Source organism: Trachemys scripta, chromosome 13 (genome assembly GCF_013100865.1).
Source record: "Trachemys scripta elegans isolate TJP31775 chromosome 13, CAS_Tse_1.0, whole genome shotgun sequence".
Taxonomy (NCBI): Eukaryota; Metazoa; Chordata; order Testudines; family Emydidae; genus Trachemys; species Trachemys scripta.
In genome coordinates, this window is record NC_048310.1 from 1,928,114 (window position 1) to 1,948,569 (window position 20,456).

A 20,456-nucleotide genomic window follows, 5' to 3' on the forward strand; every position below is an offset into this window, starting at 1 on the left:
GGGGGGGTCTGCGGTGCGAGCACACTGGGTGAGCGTGTTGGGCTGGCAGGAAGCACAGTCAAGGAAGCAGAGAATGGCAAACCCTGCGGGGGGGGGGGGGCAAGACCCAGCTGCTAGCTTGGGGTGGGGGGGGTTGCCTCACCTCCAGCCAACCTGCAAACGGGTTTTGATCGGGGCAGGCAAGCCCCTCCCCGCCACCCCCAAACTAAGGGCTAGAGCTGGCCCGTTCTCAGGAGAGGGGGGAGCCCTGCTATGGGCCGTGAAGAAGCTCGTCCTGCCCATCGGGGATGGTGAACAGCTGGGTGAGAAACGGGGTTGTAGGCTGCTGGGTTTAGAACTCTGCTCTAATTGCTTTGTGCCTACAGCTAAAATCCTCCGTGCTGTGGTGTCAGCCATCCCGTCCCTGCCCCCCACCCCAGGCTCCCCAAGGAATGAGCCGCAGGCGGGAGCACCTGGGTCCCTGGGGCTATAGCCCAGTGCCTGGCCTAAGAGAATCACAGCGGGAGAGCCTGGCACCTGAGGGGCGCGCTCCGAGAGCGGGCAGAGGCGCCATGGGTACATGCACTGACGACCTGTGGGCTACCGAGGGAGCTCAGCAGATGCAGCCCCCGAGCATCCCTGCTCTGGGCCGGGCCCTGGGCCTTTTGGGGATCCCAGTCCCTTTGGCACACAGGAGACGGCAGCTTGGCAGCGGCACTGATGGCTCCCAGGGGGCGGGCACATGGGGCTGCTGGTAGGGTGGCCCAGGCCCAGTATGGACGAGCCAGCAAGGGCTAAGGCTGCCCAGGCAGGCGGGGCGGGGTGGCTCCCAGGAGCAGGCCGTTGGTGTCTGTACCGTTAGCCAGGCAGGGCTCTGCTGGCTCCACGCCCCTGTGGCTGGACCTCCGGAGGTGAGAGCCAACAAGGCAGCAGAGGCTACGCACGAGCTCAGGGACGCTGTCCATCTCCTGGGGCAGAACCTCGGGCTCCAGGCAGACCTTGGTCCTGGACAGAAACCCCACTGTCGCCTTCAGCTCCTGGATGGGGACAAACGCCAGGAACATGGCTGGCCCTGCCCAGCACCACAGCCTCAGGCCTGGGCACACACGCTCCATGGGGGCAGGCCGGCCCTCCCTCGTGGCTGGTCCATATCCAATCACCGAGGGCCAAGGAGCAGGGCCAGGCTGGGCCGGGTGGCAGGAGGCTGCCAAGAGCCAGGGGAGCTGTGAGTCCTGAGCTGTTCCTGGCTTGCAGGGTCCCTGATCCCGAAGCTCCCCATGGCTCCCCCCTGGCCCGCAGCTGCCCCTAGGCCAGCCAGAGCATTTTACCATATTGTGCCCCTCATCCCATGCTCTGTGGGACCAGGAAGAGACTCCCACCCCTCTCACTGGGCCGGAAAGGAGCCCCTTGCTCTGCACTCACCTGCGTGATGCGTGTGAGGGGGGACGGCCCCCGGGGGAGTGCAGAGGCCCGCGGAAGCCGGACGCCTGTGGGGGGCAGCGGCAGTTCTTGCGGCGGGACCAGCTGGAAGATGTGCCCGACAACCAGGTTTATAGGGAGCAGGATGAGTGCGGTCTGCACGCTGGTAACAAGCTCCTGCCAGGTGAGCAGGACGCGCCCTGCCGCAGGGAGAGATGGCCGTTAGCCCAGCGTGGGGCACGCGAGACTGCGCAGCACAGGGAGAAACTGAGGCAGGGCGTTAGCAGCTGTTGTGGGGGGCCACAGGGGCATGGCCCTGAGTGCAACCCCCCACGCCCTCACCTTCCAGTCCAGCCCTTTGGAGCAGGGCACAGGGGGGCGGGCTCTCCCCCAGGTCTCCATGCTGCCCTGAGGCACCCAGCACCTGGCACCCGCGGGGCACTCCGGACAGCTGAGGCTGAGTGTGCCCTGGCCTGGAGCAGGCAGGTGCCCTGGGCCTCCAGGCAGGAATGGGGTTCGCACAACCTGCTATGGGACTCCTGGCGGGGGAGTCCCGGCTCACCTGGCTGCAGGGCTGCCTGGTTGCCAGCCTCCGGCAGGTCTCTCCAGAACATGATGTTGATGACCATGGTGCAAAGCAGGAGTGTCAGGCAGCAGGCCAGGCGCTGGAGCCGTGTGAAGGGGTTCCAGGGGCAGTGGGTCAGCACCGACAGCCACAGGTGGTCGTGTGTCACCTTCTCCACAAGCGCCGAGCAGAACAGATGCCTGAGAGAAAGGGGGGTGCCAGGCAGTCAGAGCAACCTGCCCCGCCCAGCACGGCCCGTGCGGGCCTGCTTTGGCTGTGGCTGCCCACAGTGGGGGGCAGGCGGGCGGGCGCGGGGCGCGCAGTGAGGTGGGGCTCTGGGGCGCTTACCTGGAGGAGAGCAGCTCGCTCCTGGAGGCTGCTGGGAAGACCTGATCGAGCTGGCAGTCGCCCAGGTCCGCAGCCAGCCAGGTACTGCAGAGGAAATGCCACTTCCTCCTGGCTGTCACGTCACTGACCACCACCTGCCTGACGTACCTGGGGCAAGGGGCAGCGGCTCACCTGCTGCCCATTCATGCAGCACCAGCCCCAGGGGGACACACTCTAGGGGTCTCTCCTCCCCTGACAACAGGAGCTGGTGCCCCCTCCCTCACCCCCGGGCACCCTCTGCCCTTCCCCCAAGGAGCATCCTCCCTGCCCCCAGGCAGCACCCGTCCCCTTGCATGTCCACGGGTGCACTGGGCCCTGGCTCACTCAGCGGGCGTTACCAGGAGGGGCTGGAGCCAGAATTGTCATGCCAGAGCCTGATGTTGTGCAGCTCCCCCAGGGAGCTCCGGGTGGTAACGAGGAAGACGTCCAGCCCACCGCGTTCAAACACGGGCTTGTGGGGGTCCCGCAGGCAGTGCGGCTCGCTCCGTCCCTCTGTCCCGTACAGCGTGAGCACGACCTGCAGCCACAAGGGAGAGCGCCTGGCCATGCACGGCACTGCACAGAGCTCCCTGCCCGGTGCTCCTCCCTACCCACCCTGCCCGGGTCCTGTGCCGCTCTGCCCTGCCCGGTGCTCCTCCCTACCCACCCTGCCCGGGTCCTGTGCCGCTCTGCCCTGCCCGGCGCTCCTCCGTACCCACCCTGCCCGGGTGCTGTGCCACTCTGCACTGCCCAGCGCTCCTCCCTACCCACTCTGCCCAGGTCCTACGCCACCCCGCGTCAACCACACAGAGCTCTCTGTCTGGCCACCTCCCTGCCCATGCCGCATGGGTCCTGCGCCACCCTGTGTCAGCTGCACAGAGCTCCCTGTCCAGCTACGCCGCACCGTGCGCTGCACAGATCCTGCACCACCCCATGTGGCAGATCTCCTGCGCCTCCCTGCCCTACGCAGGTCCTGTGCTTTCCTGCGCTGCACAGGTGTGACATTATGAGTGTAATATAATCTCTCATTGACAGGGCCAGAAAGTATTAATTATCTCACAGACTGACCTGACCCATGGCTGAACTTTAGAGACTGGTTAGGAAGATATGTAAATGAACAGAACTGTGAAATGCAGCCTGCATTGTTAGAGATAGAAGGGGAGATGTTTGCTCAGGTCTTGTGATGTAAGCAAACAAGTCTTGTCTATTCCTATAGCTTTGATTCAAAGATCAAAAAAGGAGTATTAGTATTTAGGAAGACACTTGAGTGAAATAGTATTATTGTCTATATGTCTCTTTGAAGGTTGTGGTAACTTGTGTCTGAACTCTTTAATGGATAAATTATCCTGTGATAATGGCCATGATGTTTGGGAGAAGGAGAGTTAGGCCTATTGTTTTCTCAGGCCAAAAGGCTGCAGGAAATGTATAAAACCCTGGGACACGATCCTGCTGCATCTCAGATCTGCTTTGAGTTTCAAGAGCGGGAAACCTTAAGCCACAAGGATTGAGATCCCTAGTCACTGACTAGAGCCACCCTGAATATGGACATTGGACTATAACCTATGGACTATTTCTAAAAGGACTTTTGGCAACTACAAACGCATCTCTGCTATGTACCTGAACCTCAAGAATTGAATTCAAGTCTGTCTGTATACTGATCTTTTATCTCTCTCTTTTTTTTAAAATACATTTTAGTTTAGTTAACAAGAATTGACTATAGCGTGTATTTTGGGTAAGATCTAAGTTATCATTTGACCTGGGTCTGGGGCTTGGTCCTTTGGGGTTGGAAGAATCTTTTCTTTTATATGATGAGATAAGATTTTCAGTCATCATCATCATACCTGACAGGTGTGTCTGGATGGAGGCCTGAGGCTGGGCACTTTAAGGGAACTGCGTTGTTTGGACTTCTGAGTAACCAGTGAGGTACTACAGAGGCTGTTTTGGGCTGGTTGGTAAATCTAGGTATTGGAATAACCCCCAGCGTTTGGGGTGTGTCTGCCCTGTTCTGTTTGCAGTTCACCCCATGCTGCAGGGTCCTGTGCCTCCCTGCACCGGCTGCACAGAACTGTCCTGCTCCTGCTACCTCCTCCGCTGCACAGAACTGTCTCTCCCTGGCCCAGTTACATGGAGTTCATCCCCCGGCTGGCTGGAGGGTGTTGGGCTGCATCTGAGGTGGGCTCCAGGAGGTGGATGTGCTGACGGGTACCTCGTAGAAGCCCCCTGTGGGCACCAGCACCCCAGAGCGCAGCCTGCTGGGCGGGGCAGTGAGCGTACCCAAGGGGGTCACTCGCAGCAGCTTGCCTACCTTCGCTGTTGTGTCTGCTCCCCTGCGGTATCCAGTGAAGACCTGGACCACATACCGGACGTGAGCCCCGGGGTCGCTGTCTGCCAGGATCGTGACCTTCACCTGCAGCCACAGGAGAGAGCCTGGCTGGGAACACCGGGAGCGCCCACCCCCGAGCAAGGGAGCAAGGCAGGCTTGGCCCCAGCACCCCCGTGAGCAGCGCGGGGCAGCAGCCTCTGGCTCAGGCGACAAGGCCTTTGCCAGGCTCTGGCCTGGCCCGCAAGGGGGACCTGCTCCTGTACGAGCCCGGCTGGCCAGGCTGGGGCTGCCTGTGGGTACTTGGGCAGGGGTGCTGGGGCCATGCTTACCCTGCCCCCACCAGCGGTGTGTTTTCGGCATCCCGGGGCCCCTAGCTGCAGGTTGTGGCCCACAATGCCTGTGGAGCTGGAGCAAGCACCCGCGGGCAGGGGGTACCAGCACCGGCTGAGTTCTGGGGTCTGAAACACACCTGTGGCCTCCAGACGCTCCCCAGTTTGGGGTTCCCCTCCTCGGCTGTGCTAGTTAGCAGGGGACCCTCCTCTGCACCTGTGTAGCCACAGCTCCCTTTGGCCCAGCGCCCCCAGCCAGGTCGCCTTACCTTTCTGTCATCCACCTGGTCCCTCCTCCATGCCCACACGCCAACAACACCATGGAGCACCAGCAGGCTGGCCAGCAAGGCCACCCCAATTGGGTTGCTGGCCACCTTGCAGAGGAGCTTGCCTGTGTCCTGAATGTCCACCGTCCTGGGCACAGCGAAGAAGGAGCTGCCAAAGACGCTGAGGTGGTTGCACAGGCACTGGATGCTGCTGACTGTGCTCTGAGGTCCCACCTGCAAAACAGGCCCCTTGAACCCTGGGCAAGGCCGGCCAGCCAGACCGACCCTGGTGCATGGTGCTGCGCTGGGGGGCAGGAGGCTGTGCCGGAGCCCCAGGGAGTCTAGGGCTGGGCCACGGCTCCAGCCCTGCGTCGCTGCAGAGAACAGCGCCTCCTGCAGGACCCGGGAGAGAGGCATCTCTGCACCCCGCTGGGTGAGCAAACTGCTTGCGTGCCCTAGCCCCAGGCCCAGCCGGAGGAGGACGTCATCCTGTCCTGCTAGCCCAGGTGGTGAAGCTCAGCATGGCATCATGTTCTCTGGGCATTGCTCTGCGGTGCATAGTCTTGGGAAGGCTTTGGCTGCACCTGCTGCTCTCCAAACACTGCCTGCGCCGTGCTGTGCCTGTGGGTGCCAGCGCCCCGCCCTGCCGGCCCTCAGCTGACGGGACAGCCCCCCGTGTGCCAGACTTTGCTCTTTCACTCGTGTGACCCCATTTAGTGATGCAAGGTGGTGCCAGTGGGTTTGGCACCGTCCGTCTCTCACTTTCCTACACAAGTGCCAGTGCTCAGAACTTGTGCGCCCGGCATGTGCTCATGGAGACGGGGCTGGTGGAAAACCTGCCTGCACAATATCATTTCCCAGGTGGCCCCACTCCCAAGCCCCAGCTCCCAGCCCCGGCTCCTGGTCCCGCTCCCCAGCCCCCAGTCCCAGCTCCTGGCCCCGTTCCCCAGCCCCAGCTCCCGGCCCCGCTCCCCAGCCCCAGCTCTGCCTCTCAACCCTGCCTCCCAGCCCTGTGCTGAGGTGACTGGCCACCGGTTCCTCACCTGGCAGCCATCCTGTCTCCAGGCCTTCCTGTGGTGGTCCCAGAAGTGGCACTGCGTGGCGACAGTGGTGATCGTGTATGTCACGTGGCTTGGCAGCTCTTGCTCCGGGCTCTGCCTTACCACGGCCTTTATGTGGTAGGGGCCTGGGCCGAGCTGCAGCATTGCTGGGGGCAGCACCCAAGTGTAGTTGTCACCTTGGGACAAAGCATCAGTCGCACAGCTGGGTGGTAAAGAGCCCAGCAGGAGGAAGGGCCCGCGCCATTGCAGGGGTGGGGGGAGGGAGCGGCAGAGGCCAGGGCCGGGCGGAGGGCGGGAGCAGCGGGGGCCCGCACCATAGAGGCGGGGGGCAGTGGCAGGGGTTCACACCAGGGCCTGGCGGAGGGCGTGAGCAGCGGGGGCCCGCACCAGGGCGGACGGGGGGCAGTGGCAGGGGCTCATGTCAGGGATGGGAGCAGCGGGGGCACACCTGAGGGAGGCTGGGCTGCTGGGGGCCTTACCAGGGTGCTGCCCGTGGCCTGTGGGCAGGGTGGTGTTGAGGAGAGCGTGGGTGCTGTTGGGCGGGTGCTGGTAGCCCAGGTAGAGCTCGATGGGCAGGGGAACGTCGGGCAGCACACAGACAATCAAGGTGTCTTCCATGGATGTGACGTTTACCTCGACCACAAACTCCTCTGTGCTGACGTTGAGCCTAGTGGGGGACGTCTCTGCGCGCTCGTCTCTCCACAGACGGATCTGCCAGGGAGCGCAGAGGCCTCAGAGCTCTCGGTGGTGGGCGCTCTCATAGCACCGCGCCGGGGCGATGCAGGCTCTGAGCTGGGCCCCCGCCTCGCAGCCGGGGTACTCCACACACTGCCAGGTGGTGCTGGGCCGTGGGCAGGGCAGGGCAATGGCCAAGTAAGCTGGAGACTGAAGGCACAGGCTGGCTTGGGGCGAGCTCAGCCCGTGGGGCAGCCGTACCCTGGGGCTCACAGCCACTCGTGTGACCCCAGCCATTTGGCAATGCAAGGCGGTGCCAGTGGGTTTGGCACTGTCCATCTCTCACATCCCTACACAAGTGCCAATGCTCAGGACTCACGCGACCATAGGGTGACCAGGTGCCTGGTTTTTAACCGGAAAGTCCAGTCGAAAAGGGGACCTGACAGTGTCTGGTCAGATCTACTGAAGACACCCAAAGTCCGGTTACTGCGGGTGGGGAGACGGGGAGGTGCTGGGTCATCACCTGCGCCAGCCCCTACTCAGCGGGGGCCACCTCCTACCTGCTTTGGGTGGCTGTAACTCCCAGCCCTGGCTCCCCAGGCGAGTGGGGAGGGGAGAAGAGGAGAAAATGGGGGATGGGGACTTTGGGGGAAGAGGTGAGGCAGTGGTGGGGCCACAGGGGGAAAAGGCAGGGCAGGAGAGATTCCAGCACTCCTGTTGGAGTGTTGACCGGTTTTTAAATATACCAAGTTGGCAACCTTACGTGCCTGGCATGTGCTCACGGAGATGGGGCTGTTGGAAAACCTGCCTGCACAATGGCATTTCCCAGGTGGCCCTGCTCCCCGGCTCTCGGCCCTGGCTCTCGGACCCACTCCCCGGCCCCAGCTCTCGGCCCCACTCCACGGCCCTGGCTCTAGGCCCCACTCCACGGCCCTGGCTCTCAGCCCTGCTCCCTGGCTCCCAGCCCCACTCCCCTGCCCGGCCCCGCTCCCCAGTCTCTAGCCCTGGCTCTCGGCCCCACTCTCCAGCCCCGGCCCCACTCTCCAGCCCCGGCCCCACTCCCCAGCCCCGGCTCTCAGCCCCACTCCCCAGCCCCGGCTCCCGGCCCTACTCCCCGGCCCTCAGCCCCGCTCCCCACCCCCCACTTTCAGCCCTGCTCCCCAGCTCTCAGTCCTGCTCCCTGGATCCCGGCCCCACTCTCCAGCCCTGGCTCTCGGCCCCGGCCCCACTCCATGGCCCCGGTTCCCGGCCCCGCTCCCCAGCCTCAGCTCCCAGCCATGCGTAGGTGACTAGCTGCCCAGTTGAAACGCACCTCAATGTCCTCGGGTAAATCCTGCACCTCGATAGAGTCCTTGTTGGCGGTAAGGAAGATGTTCCCAACGCTCCTGATCTCCTTCCCGTCCAGGTGCTTGAAGGGGTTGACTGCCAGGACTGTTACCTAGAACACCAAGACCCTGAGCTGCTGGCCCCATTGCCACGGGACTTACAGCCCTGGGACAGCCCTTCCTCCGGGTTTGAGGGCAAATGTGAGCAGTGGGCTGCACCAGGGGCCACGCCGGGACTCTAGCCCAGATCAGCAGGTCAGGAGGCTGGAGACCTGCTCAAGGGGTGCGCTCCAGGCCACACATTCCCTCTGGGGCACCTGGCAGTGACCACTGTCGGTAGACAGGATACTGGGCTAGATGGCCCAGTGGTCTGACCCAGCCTGGCCGTTCTTATGTTCTGTTCACACAGACACACTGGGCAGGGCACCAGGCTATGTGGGACGCCTGCAGAGGCCTCTGGGACCCAGCAGCTGAAGTGTGTGGTGGGGGAGGGGAGGGGGGTGTTAGGGCGGAAATGGGCTGTGACGTTGGCAGGCCAGGTGCCAGCTCTCGCCAAGCTCCCAGGGTCTCAGCTGAATGCTGGCGATTCCCTAGCTGGGAGCAGCCTGGCTCCCCGGGCTGTATAAGGATTAGAATGGGTTTAGTGTTTAGATTAGGGCTGTTGATTAATCACAGTTAACTCACGCGATTAACTCAAAAAAATGAATCGCGATTAAAAAAATGAATCGCAGTTTTATTCACACTGTTAAACAATAGAATACCAATTGAAATTTATTAAATATTTTCAATGTTATTCTACTTTTTCAAATATATTTGATTTCAATTACAGCACAGAATACAAAGTGTACACTGCTCACTTTATATTATTATTTTTATTACAAATATTTGCACTGTAAAAATGATAAACAAAAGAAATAGTATTTTTCAATTCACCTCATACAAGTACCATAGTGCAATCTCTTTATCATGAAAGTACAACTTACAAATGTAGATCTTTTTTGTTACATAACTGCACTCAAAAACAAAACAAGGTAAAACTTCAGAGCCGACAAGTCCACTCAGTCCTAGTTCTTGTTCAGTCAATCGCCCAGACAAACAAGTTTGTTTACATTTACAGGAGATAATACTGCCTGCTTCTTATTTACAATGTCACCTGAAAGTGAGAACAGGCGTTCACATGGCACTTTTGTAGCCAGTGTTGCAAGGTATTTACATGCCAGATACGCTAAACATTTGTATGCCCTTCATGCTTCGGCCACCATTCCAGAGGACATGCTTCAATGCTGATGATGCTCATTAAAAAAATGATGCATTAATTAAATTTATGACTGAATTCCTTGGCGGAAAATTGTATGTCTCTGGCTCTATTTCACCCACATTCTGCCATATATGTCATGTTATAGTCTCGGTTGATGACTCAGCACATGTTGTTCATTTTAAGAACACTTTCACTGCAGATTTGACAAAACACAAAGAAGGTACCAATGTGAGATTTCTAAAGATAGCGACAGAACTTGACCCAAGCTTTAAGATTCTTAAATGCCTTCCAAAATCTGAGAGGGACGAGGTGTGGAGCATGCTTTCAGAAGTCTTAAAAGAGCAACATTTCAATGCGGAAACTACAGAACGTGAACCAACAAAAAAATCAACCTTCTGCTGGTAGCATCTGACTCAGATGATGAAAATGAACATGTGTCGGTCTGCATTCCTTTAGGTTGTTATCGAGCAAAACCCGTCAAAAGCATGGACACATGACTCCTGGAATGGTGGTTGAAGCATGAAGGGATATATGAATTTTTAGCGCATCTGGCATGTAAATATCTTGCGACACCGGCTACAAAAGTGCCATGAGAACGCCTGTTCTCAGTTTCAGGTAATATTGGAACAAGAAGTGGGCAGCATTATCTCCCGTAAATGTAAACAAACTTGTTTGTCTGAGCGATCTGCTGAATAGAAATAGGACTGAGTGGGCTTGTAGGCTCTAAAGTTTTACATTGTTTTATTTTTGAATGCAGTTATTTTTTTGGTATATAATTCTACATTTGTAAATTCAACGTTCATGATAAAGAGATTGCACTACAGTACTTGCATTAGGTGAACTGAAAAAATACTATTTCTTTTTTTTTTTACAGTGCAAATATCTGTAATCAAAAATAAATATAAAGTGAGCACTGTACACTTTGTATTCTGTGTTATAATTGAAATCAATATATTTGAAAATGTAGAAAATATCCATAAAGATTTCAATAAATGGTATTCTATTATTGTTTAACCGGGCCATTAATCGCAATTAATTTTTTTAATCGCTTGACAGCCGTCGTTTAAACTTTACTGAATGCTTGTGAGCAGCTGCCTGCATCAGCGCTCCTCTCCACGTATAGCGCCGCACTAGCACTCAGTGAAGACGTGACCGACGGGCCAGCTTCTCCACCTCCCCCGGAGGCGCTGGCTGTGTCCCACCCACATCCTGCTGGCTGCGCCTGGGGTTAGGTCGCTGTAATGATGTTGCTCAGGTGATTTTCCACACCCCTGAGTGCCATAGCTAAGTCTGTAAAAAGCAACAAGGAGTCCTGTGGCACCTTATAGACTAACAGACGTATTGGAACATAAGCTTTCGTGGGTGAATGCCCACTTCGTCAAGTATCAGGGGGTAGCCGTGTTAGTCTGTATCTACAAAAACAACAAGGAGTCTGGTGGCACCTTAAAGACTAACAGATTTATTTGGGCATAAGCTTTCGTGAGTAAAAACCTCACTTCTTCGGATGCGTAGCACTTCGTCAAGCTAAGTCTGTAGTGTAAAGCCGGGCTAAATCTCACTTATACCAGCTGTAGCCCACGTTGTAAGGGACTATCTGAGCAGTTGTATTGTGAGCCTCTGTGACTGTGTAAACCACCAGCCAGGAGAGAGTCATTACTTAGGGTGTTACGCCCTGCCCAAAAATAATAGACCATGGATACCAGATGGACTGTTGAGGGATTGGTACGGTCAACAAGAGGACAAAAGACTTTTGTTGTTATTCTACCTCCTCCCTGTGAAGATGAGTCATGCAAGGGACTCCTCCCGTCAGCTGAGCTTTGCAGCCAAAAGCATGTGGGAAGATGAGACTGAACCCTGTAACAAGATCTGCTGAGTTCTATGCTGCTCGGACTCTGGGAGAAAGGTTTCTGAGCATACGCAAGAGATTCCCCAGGGCTTAGGTTGGCTTAGCCCTAAGGACATATGGATCTTGCTGATTTTAGAATCTTCGATTGCCTTTTGAAACTGAAGATTATAACTTGTGTGCATCTCTGCTGACCCTGCTTTAACCTTGTAAATAACCCTCTTGTTTCCTTTGCCTGTTTAACAAAGCTTCATATAGCTTATGACAGGATTGGCGACAGGCTCTGTCTTTGGTGTGAGATCTGAGCTGCAACTGACCTGGGGTAAGTGACTGGTCCTTTGGGACTGGCAGCAGCTTGAATATTGCTGTGATTCTTGGTGGAAGGGACCAGCCGTCACAAAGGAGTGCCCAGGGGGACTGTCTGTGACCCCATGGTAAGGCTGTGCTGGTGCCTGAGGAGGTCACACTTGATATTTGGTTGGTGAAATCTAAGCACAGACCTCCCAGCCAGTTTGTGCCCTGGTTCCTAGCAGGCTGCCCTGAGGATGGCATGCATGCTGTGGCGTCACTGCAGGCAGCATCACCGGGAACCCTGCACAATGAGCTGACAGAGGCTCTAACCCTATGGGCAGATGCTTGCTGAGGAGGGGAGAGCAGCGCTGCAGTCTCTTGGGGACTGCCCTGCAGGCCAGGCTGTGTTGCTTTGGGCTGTAAGGGTCCAGCGGAACCCAGGCAGTGCTTTCTGCAGCTAGCTGCCCTCTCTGTGCCCAGCTGGGCCTGCCTAGCACCCAGGGCTGGGCCCGACGAGGGGAGCTGCAGCCGTCAGCACTGCCTGCCCACTTACCCAGACCTGCACGCGGGGGTGTTTGCTCAGCAGCACTCCCCAGGCAGAGGCTGACGGGAAGGCCAGCGTCAGAGGCACTGGCTGAGCCAGGTGGTACGAGCTCCGGGGCAAAGTGGAGGCGTTGCGGCTAGGGAAAGGGAGGGACAGGGTTAATACACTGCAGCCGCCCTTGCCCCCTAGGCGCAGAGCTGTTCGGCCCGTTACCTGCTTAGCATCGTGCTGGCCACGGGAGAGGTCACTGTTACAGACGACTCCACAGCGCAGCTGCCCTCCCAGAGCACCGTCTGTATTGCCGTGAGCGCAGCCATGGTGTTCTCCAGCACCTCCGTCAGCTGCAGCAGACAGGGCATGTCACCACCGGCCCAATGGGACAGGGGGCTTCTGCTGCTCCCCCAGGGCAGAAGGGCCCCCGAGCGCGGCTTCAAGCTCCGTGAGGGCAGCCTGGCAGCAAGCCCTGGGGCCTAGGGCTGCCTGCAGGGAGGCCAGGGAAGAGGCAATCCTGCCGCGGGGACAGGCCGGAGACGTGCCGAGCCCCAGAGAGGAGCGTAGGCTCCGGCTCGTGCAATGGGGGCGAGGGCTGCCTCAATTAGGGTGGCCAGGTGGCCAGTTTTTGACCAGAAAGTCCAGTTGAAAGGGGACCTGTGCAGTGTCCGGTCAGTACTGCTGACTGGACAGCAAATGTCCAGTTACCGTAGTGACCACAATTGGCCTCTGCCACCAGGAGGGCAGGAGAGCAGCTGCTGCTGAAGGAGGCGGGATCCTGACAGCATACGGCGCTTGAGGAGCCCATCCCAACTTCTCAGCGTCCGGGACCTCAGTCCTCTCCGGCCCCTCGCTCCAGAGACAGACACCCAGGGCCGGCTCCAGGCACCAGCCGAGCAAGCTGGTGCTTGGAGCGGCAGATTGAACAAGGCGGCATTCTGCCGAATCCTAGGGCGGCACGGCCGCTTTATTTTTTTTGTTCCGCTCCAGCCGCCCTGTAAGGGGAGCGGCGTGGAGGACTGGAGCGTCCTGCAGCAAGCCCGGCAGGGCAGTCCTCGTCCTTCCCTCCCCGCCGACCGGAGTGGCGCAGAGTCCTCCCGGCAGGCGGTGGGAGGGGCCGCGTGGCAGCGCCCTGCTGAAGCCCTGGCCGCCCCCCTTCTCTCTCTCCCCGCTCCCTCCTCCTCCCCCCCCAGCCGGGGCACATCTGCAGGGCTGGGAGTCCCCCTGCCCCCTGGCTCCGGCCGCGCCGCAGTTTTTTTTTTTTTTTTTTTTTTGCTTGGGGAGGCCAGAAAGCCAGAGCCGGCCCTGCAGACCCCCCTGCCCCGCTGTGCCCCAGTTGGGCAGGCAGGCAGGCTCCGCATCAGCTGCTCCCACCCCGGCTCTGCAGGTGGCAGGTGAGTCCCGGGGAGGGGAGCGTAAGCGACAAGGGGCCTGTAATGTTCGGTTTTGAAAAAACAAAAAGTTGGCAACCCTACACCCACTGCAGGAGCCAGGCTGAGTTTGGGGTCGCTGGGCCCCAGAGAACCTGAAGAGAGCAGGGACCAGACCCTCCTCTCCTTCTCCAGACCCTGGCCATGCCGGGTGTGCCCTCCGCGCCTCCCCAGGCCGACCCGAGTCCCACCTGGTTCCGGGCCCAGTGCGACGTGGGCGTGCTGCTGTCCATGGCCGTCAGGAGGTGGCTGAAGGACTGGAAGAGCGAGGTGGCGGCGGATGTGCTGGTGTCGGAGCCACTGCTGTTGCTGAGGAGTGGTGCCTGCAGGAGCTGAGTGCTCAGATATAGGAGCGACTCACTGGCCTCTCTCTGGGGATATCAAGCCCTGGAGAGGTCAGTGGGCTGCCAGGCGAGGCAGAGAGGAGCTCACGGTGTGACCTGCCTGGCCTGGGCATTCCCGACGCCTCCCCATGGGCAGCTCTGAGCGCCTGGCCCCTGCAGCAGAGTGGTGGGGACAGTGCTCAGCCTGGTCAGTGTGGGGCCGTCGCCCTGCTCAGCTAGGAGACAATGCTGCTCCTAGAGCCGTTCTGGCGCTTAGACAATCCCCAGGGGCCGCAGGCACTGCATGGCAGCCTACCCCTTCCTGGCACCCTTGCCACCTGTCTCTGCTCTTCCCCTCTAGCCGCGCAGCTGCCCAGCCCGCCCTCCGGCTACCTGGGCTGCCTCTGAGAGCAGGCTGGTGCCCTGTGTCAGGCGCTGGAGGGTGTGGCAGGCTCTTTGCAGTGCTGGCAGATGATGGAGAGTTCGGATGGCCTGGTTGAATTGTCTCATTGTTTCCTCCGCAGCCTGTGAGGAAGCGAGCGGGTGATCAAAGCTGGCACCAGGAGCCCCCTGCTCTCTGCCAGCGAGGGGACGCAGGCTCTGCCCTTGGGGTGGGACCCTGGGCAAGCTGGGAAGGGAGCTCAGCTCCAGGTCTGCTGCTGCCAACGGCGCTTCATTTAACGCTGACAGCAGGATCAGCCCTGCTTATGTCTGGGTGTCTTGGGAGCAAAGAATGAGCTGAGAAAAGCTGCTACCATGAGCCCAAAACTCAGCTCCATGGTGCCCATGGAGCTCTGGGTCCTGGGAACAGGTGTCACAAGGCATGGGGCAGGCAGCCCCAGGCAGTCCCTGGGCCAGGAGAGGGTGTGAGGGAGGCGGGCTGATCTGTCTGGGGCTGGCTGGACTGCAGAGCCCCAGCAGGGCGGGTGGCAGATGCCACCAGGCTCAGCCCATCGGCTAGTGATGCTGCTGGGCAGAGCCAGTGCATTGGGGCCAGATCTCCTTGGTGAGGTGCAGTTGTCCCGGTCAGCGCGCGCGGTGACGGAGCCCGAGAACTGGAATGAGGGGCAGCTCCCAGGCAGCGCGTCTGGGTGTGTCCAGGCTTGTGTTTGAGGTCGGGTTGCCAAGTGTCCAGTTTTCAACCAGAACGCCCGGTCAAAAAGGGACCCTGGCAGCTCCGGTCAGCACTGCCGAACGAACTGTCAAAAGTCCGGTCAGCAGCACAGCGGGGCTAAGGCAGACTCCCTGCCTGCTCTGGATCTGCACAGCTCCCGGAAACGGCGACATGTCCCTGCAGCCCCTAAGCACAGGGGCCAGGGAACTTCATGTGCTGGCCCCGCCCCAAGCACCGGCTCTGCAGCTCCCATTGGCCAGGCACCACAGCCAATGGGAGCTGCAGGGGTGGCACCTGCGGGCACAGGCAGCACGCACTGTGCAGAACTGCCTGGCTGTGCCTCCGCCTAGAGGCCGGACATGGCGACCGCTTCCGAGAGCAGCACTGAGCCAGGGCAGGCAGGGAGCCTGCCTTAGCCCCACTGCGTCGCCGCCCAGGAGCCGCCTGAGGTAAGTGCTGCCTGGCTGGGCCTGCAGCCTGCACCCCCTCCCGCACCTCAAACCCCCTGCCCCAGCCCTGAGCCCCCTCCTGCACCACAAACTCCTCATCCACGGCCCCACCCCAGAACCTGCACCCCCAGCTGCAGCCCACATCCCCTCCCACACCCCAACCACTTGCCCCAGCCCAGTGAAAGTGAGTGAGGTTGGGGCCGGGGAGAGCAAGTGATGGAGGGGCTGAAATGAGTGGGGGTGGGGCCTAAGCAAAGGGGCGGGGTCTCATAGAAGGGGCGGGGCCGGGGTGTTTGGTTTTGTGGCAACCCTAGTTTGAGGAGAAGACGACCGGTCCCCTGGGCCTCGTGGCTCTGGGTCCAGCTCAGCTCCATGGGGTTGCCCTGCCCTTGAAGGGACCAGGCCAACGCATCAAAGCCAACCCCCCACTTCAATTCCTGGGACTGCAAATGCACCTCCCGCGTCTCAGGCCATTGCGCTTCCATTTCCAGAGCAGCGAGTGGCGACACGTTCCTGGCAGCCCGCAGAGACCTTTGCAGCTGAGAGGGCCGGTTCGGTGAGGGCCCGGTCAGCTGGACTGTGCAAAGGACAGAGACTGGCAGCCTGCTAGGGCCCCACAGCCAGGAGAGGGGGGACATTAAACAACCCAAGCCCCCAGCACCTGATCCCAGTGTGCCCCTTGAGGGCCCACAGAAACAGAGCGAATGCCCCAGGAGCCTGGCTTGCCCTCTTACCTGAATGGCCCTCTCCGAAGAGGCTTCCTGGAGCAAAGTCCAAGGGTTCACTGTAAATGGGTCCAGGTTAGGGTCCTGCAGGGCGGTGGCTGTTCCTGTGGAGAGTGGCTGCAGAGGGGCCCCCAGAGTGGCTGGCTGCGTGGCAGGCCTCAGTGTGACTGGCTGTGTGGCAGGTCTCTGTGTGGCTAGCTGCGTGGCAGGCCCCTGCGTGGCAGGCTCCCGTGTGGCTGGCTGCATGCCAGGCCTTCGAGTGGCTGGCTGCATAGCAGGCTCCGGCACAGTAGAACCCAGTGTGGCTGGCTGCGTGGCAGGGCCTCGTGTGGCAGGCTGCGTGGCAGGCCCCTGCGTGGCAGGCTCCCGTATGGCTGGCTGCGTGGCAGGTCCCGGCGTGATTTGCTGTGTGGCTGGCTGCCTGCCAGGCCATCGAGTGGCTGGCTGCATAGCAGGCCCCAGCATAGTAGGACCCAGTGTGGTTGGCTGCATGGCAGGCCCTTGCGTGGCTGGCTGTGTGGTTGGCTGCGTGGCAGGCCCTTGCGTGGCTGGCTGTGTGGTTGGCTGCGTGGCAGGCCCTTGCGTGGCAGGTGCTGCTGTACCTGCGGTCGTCTGGGTTCCGTTGCACATATTTTTCCTGCAGGAATGCGTCTGCTCGGAGGCAGAGAAGAGGTTAGGGGGCAACAACGTGTCTCTCGTTGAAAAGCAGGCACTGCCTCCATGGGGCTGTTCCCTTCCCTCACAGCCCCCGCCCATCAGCACAGCCATCACCGTGATCCTGTACCCCACGCACACCTCCCCATTCACATAGCCCAGCAATCCCAGTGTCCGGCACCGGGGGCTGACTACTCACCGGCCAGGCCGTGGCTGCGTCTCTGCGCTGCACGAGGTGCCCTGCTGAGGAAAGAAGGAAGCTCAGACAGAATCGAGCCAGTTTCTCTCCAGCTGAGCTCCCAAAACCAGGGGGGTCGAACGCTTGGCCTGGAGCTGTGCCCCTGCTCTGGAGCATGCACCTACCCGTGTGGCAGGAGGAGGTGGCCGCGGGCTCTGACTGCTCACTGCTGGGCCCACACATGCCTGCACCTGTTGTTCTGCACAGCCCGGTCCCGGGGCTGTGGGGCTAGAGCGCTGGGCACAGGATCCCCGTCAGCTCTCAGGTTGTCTGGGGCGCAGCGTGGGCAGCCAGGGCTCTGCATAGGATGGTGGGAGAGGCTCTCAGCTCAGGGCTAGACCCTCACAGAGGCCCGCACTGTGGACATGTTGGCTCACTCTGTCTGGCTGTGCAAGGCCCCTGGGGTGCTTCGGACAGGGAGGACTGGGTGGAAATTTGCAGTGTTTGCTCCCCTGCAGCCACCGTGCCTGCCACAGGAGGGGCAGGGTCTCCTGGCTGTGCCATGGCACAGAGCGCTGTGTGCATGGCAGTGAGCACAGGGCTGGCTGGCACCAGTCGGGGACCCAGCCCAGGGCAGACAACCTGAGAGCTGACGGGGCTCCTGTGCCTGGCAATCTCCAGCCCCCGCCCAAAGACCAGCCCTCATGCACCCTGGCCAGCGCCACTCATGGGCACAGCAGCTGAGCCCACACCCTAGAGTCCTCTTGCTGAAGCCATTCCTCGCCGAGTCCCAGAAGACAGGACCGTGGGGCAATGGCCCTCGAGACAGACTGTCCCAGTGGCTCGGGCAGAAATGTCCTTACCTGCGGCGGGCCTGATGTCTGTGCCGGTCCCCGCGGCCGACCTGGTGGCTGTGCCGGTCCCCGCGGCCGGTCTGCTGGCTGTGCCGGTCCCCGTGGCCGGTCTGGTGGCTGTGCCGGTCCCCGCGGCCGGTCTGCTGGCTGTGCCGGTCCCCGTGGCCGGTCTGGTGTCTGTGCTGGTCCCTGTGGCTGGCTTGGTGTCCTCCTGTGAGGTTTCTTTCTTGCTCTCCCCAGTCTGGTGAGCGGCGTGCGAGTCCCTCTCAGGGGAGGGATCTGTGGAGAGCTCGGCATGGAGATGAGTGTTGAACGTGGCCTGCACCACCCTAGCCCAGCTGTAATTTTGGGGCTCTGGGCCTCTGGCCCTGTTTCTGTGGCTAATCGCTGAGTTATTTAGTATTCGGCCCTGGGAGCCTTTCGGGAGCCAACACTGAATAACCACGAAACCCACCTGCCCTCCAGGCAAGGCCTCCAGGCGCCATGGCAAGGCCGTGAGGGGACCATGGGGCAGACCAGCCGTTCCCAGCCTGCTCCACGGCGCCTCCTCAGGGAGCGGGAATCTCCTGGGGCCGGGGGCCTGGCTCCTCTGCCCAGCCCGTCTCTTCGCTGCCAAGAGCTGATGGGAGCCGGTTGCTGGGCTGCCGCGGGGCTGGGGTGGGAGTGGGGAGGTGGGAGAGGGGAGGGGAGCGGCAGTGCCAGGTGTGTGGCGATGCCGCAGACGTGTCCCGGCCTGGACTCCGGCCGTGGTGGGCGAGTCTCTATCCATTGAGCTCATTCTGTGCGACTCCCTCCTGCACCAGGCTGTGGCTCACTTCCCAGCACCCTGTACTGGTCGGACCTGCCCAGGCCCACGGGGGGAGCCAAGGGCCCCACCCATGTGCAGCTTCCCCACCCTCCTCGTTGCACAGGCGAGCCAGCCAGGCACCGCCCGGGGCAGCACGGGACCCTGGCAGGCTACTGCCCCTCACCCCCATGGCGCCACAGGGAGGGGGCCTGTCCCAGGCCAGCGCACACTCCCCACCCAGCTCAGCCCCGCTTGCATAACAGTGGCCTGGGCCGTCCGGCTCAGCCCCGCTCACGTAACGCCCGGGGCGTCCGGCTCAGCCCCGCTCACGTAACGCCCGGGGCGTCCGGCTCAGCCCCGCTCACGTAACGCCCGGGGCGTCCGGCTCAGCCCCGCTCACGTAACGCCCGGGGCGTCCGGCTCAGCCCCGCTCACGTAACGCCCGGGGCGTCCGGCTTAGCCCCGCTCACGTAACGCCCGGGGCGTCCGGCTCAGCCCCAGCTCCCAGCCAGCGCTCACCGAACTGGCAGATGAAATATAGCTCCTGTGCACACGTGTCCCTCCTGGACCTGATGGCGCCTGAGTCCCTGATGAGGTAACTGCACCCGGCAGGGGAGGGGGTAACAGCTGCGTCCGCCCCGTGGGCAGAGAAGCCTGTGGAGAGACGCGGGGAGCAATGAACCTGGGGCAGGCGGCCCTGCGGGGAATTCTCACTGGTGCAGGGAGCCAGGTGCGCTCGGCATGGCCCAGCTCTGGGCATCGTGCATGGCTGCAGAGCTCAGCCTGCACGGGGCATGCGCCCAGTGAGTGGGCCGGCAGGGCAGGGACTGGCGTTTCCCCAGTGAGCAGTGCTGGCCCCACCTAGCAGCGTGGCCTCGAGCTGCCCCATGTCACGCCAGGCAGGGTGCTCCCAGGAATCCCTGGCTGAGCTCTGAGACTATGTCTACACAGCCAGCAGCAGCCCACGGCCCCGAGTGTTAGAGCCCAGGTCAGCGGACTCGGGCTCACGCTACCCGCAGACGCTAGCCAGGTGGGCAGCACTTTGTCTCAGGCAGGCGCTCGAGCTCTGAAACCCAGGCTCTAGCCCGAGGTCTAGCGCTGGGACAGGCAGAGGGCATGGTGCCTGGGAGCCGCCCCTGAGCACCGCTGGGGCCAGCTGGCCTTGTGGAACGGCAAGGGAGAGGGGTAAGGGAGGCCGAGAATGAGCCCCTGCAAAGCCCTCCTCCCAGCACAGAGAGGGGCAGCAAGTCCCAAGACCCCTCGCCCCCCACCTGGGTTCTTTTCACCTGGATGCTCTCGCAGGCCGACCCACCACTTCTCCCCTTCCGCCAGGCAGTGGCTCAGGAGGGCCTGCGTCTCTGGGTTCCAGGGGTGCGCCAGGCGCCCGCCATTGGCCTGGCACCAGGCCTGGGCTCCACAGAAGCTGTTCCGGAGCCGGACGAACTTGTAGCAGACGTCTCCCATGCATGGTTGGTGCCAGGGGCACCTCAAGGCAGGCCCAGATTGGGTAACGCTTGCCAAACAGAACCAAAGACACATCCCTGATGCTAGTTGCATGGTGCCGGTGGCTCCGGCTGCCCGTCCTGCCCTTTATACAAGCCCGGTGCTTTTGTCCCAGGTCCAAGACGAGTACTGAAACAAACCCGCCCAGCTCGGGTTCCCACCCCGGGGCTGCTGAGCAAACAGAGAGAGGAGAGTGCGTCCCAC

At 60.9% G+C, this 20,456-nt stretch overlaps 1 protein-coding gene across 1 annotated transcript in view; it reads right to left on the reverse strand.

The window, feature by feature from the left end:
• The window catches only part of PKD1L3 (polycystin 1 like 3, transient receptor potential channel interacting), a 29,519-nt gene extending 9,306 nt beyond the window's left edge, over positions 1 to 20,213 (reverse strand). Inside the window, exons 1-20 of the mRNA XM_034788779.1 lie at positions 20,021 to 20,213; positions 19,269 to 19,403; positions 17,972 to 18,203; positions 17,130 to 17,289; positions 16,879 to 16,927; positions 16,286 to 16,380; positions 14,382 to 14,513; positions 13,857 to 14,036; positions 12,458 to 12,585; positions 12,254 to 12,380; positions 8,296 to 8,421; positions 6,788 to 7,019; positions 6,291 to 6,484; positions 5,251 to 5,481; positions 4,635 to 4,736; positions 2,689 to 2,867; positions 2,312 to 2,458; positions 1,961 to 2,163; positions 1,402 to 1,598; positions 836 to 1,016 (exon numbers count right to left, since the gene is read on the reverse strand). Coding sequence (XP_034644670.1) covers positions 836 to 1,016; positions 1,402 to 1,598; positions 1,961 to 2,163; positions 2,312 to 2,458; positions 2,689 to 2,867; positions 4,635 to 4,736; positions 5,251 to 5,481; positions 6,291 to 6,484; positions 6,788 to 7,019; positions 8,296 to 8,421; positions 12,254 to 12,380; positions 12,458 to 12,585; positions 13,857 to 14,036; positions 14,382 to 14,513; positions 16,286 to 16,380; positions 16,879 to 16,927; positions 17,130 to 17,289; positions 17,972 to 18,203; positions 19,269 to 19,403; positions 20,021 to 20,213 — 3,223 coding nt within the window. The remainder of the gene's footprint in view (positions 1 to 835; positions 1,017 to 1,401; positions 1,599 to 1,960; positions 2,164 to 2,311; positions 2,459 to 2,688; positions 2,868 to 4,634; positions 4,737 to 5,250; positions 5,482 to 6,290; positions 6,485 to 6,787; positions 7,020 to 8,295; positions 8,422 to 12,253; positions 12,381 to 12,457; positions 12,586 to 13,856; positions 14,037 to 14,381; positions 14,514 to 16,285; positions 16,381 to 16,878; positions 16,928 to 17,129; positions 17,290 to 17,971; positions 18,204 to 19,268; positions 19,404 to 20,020) is intronic.
• Positions 20,214 to 20,456: the final 243 nt, after the last annotated feature.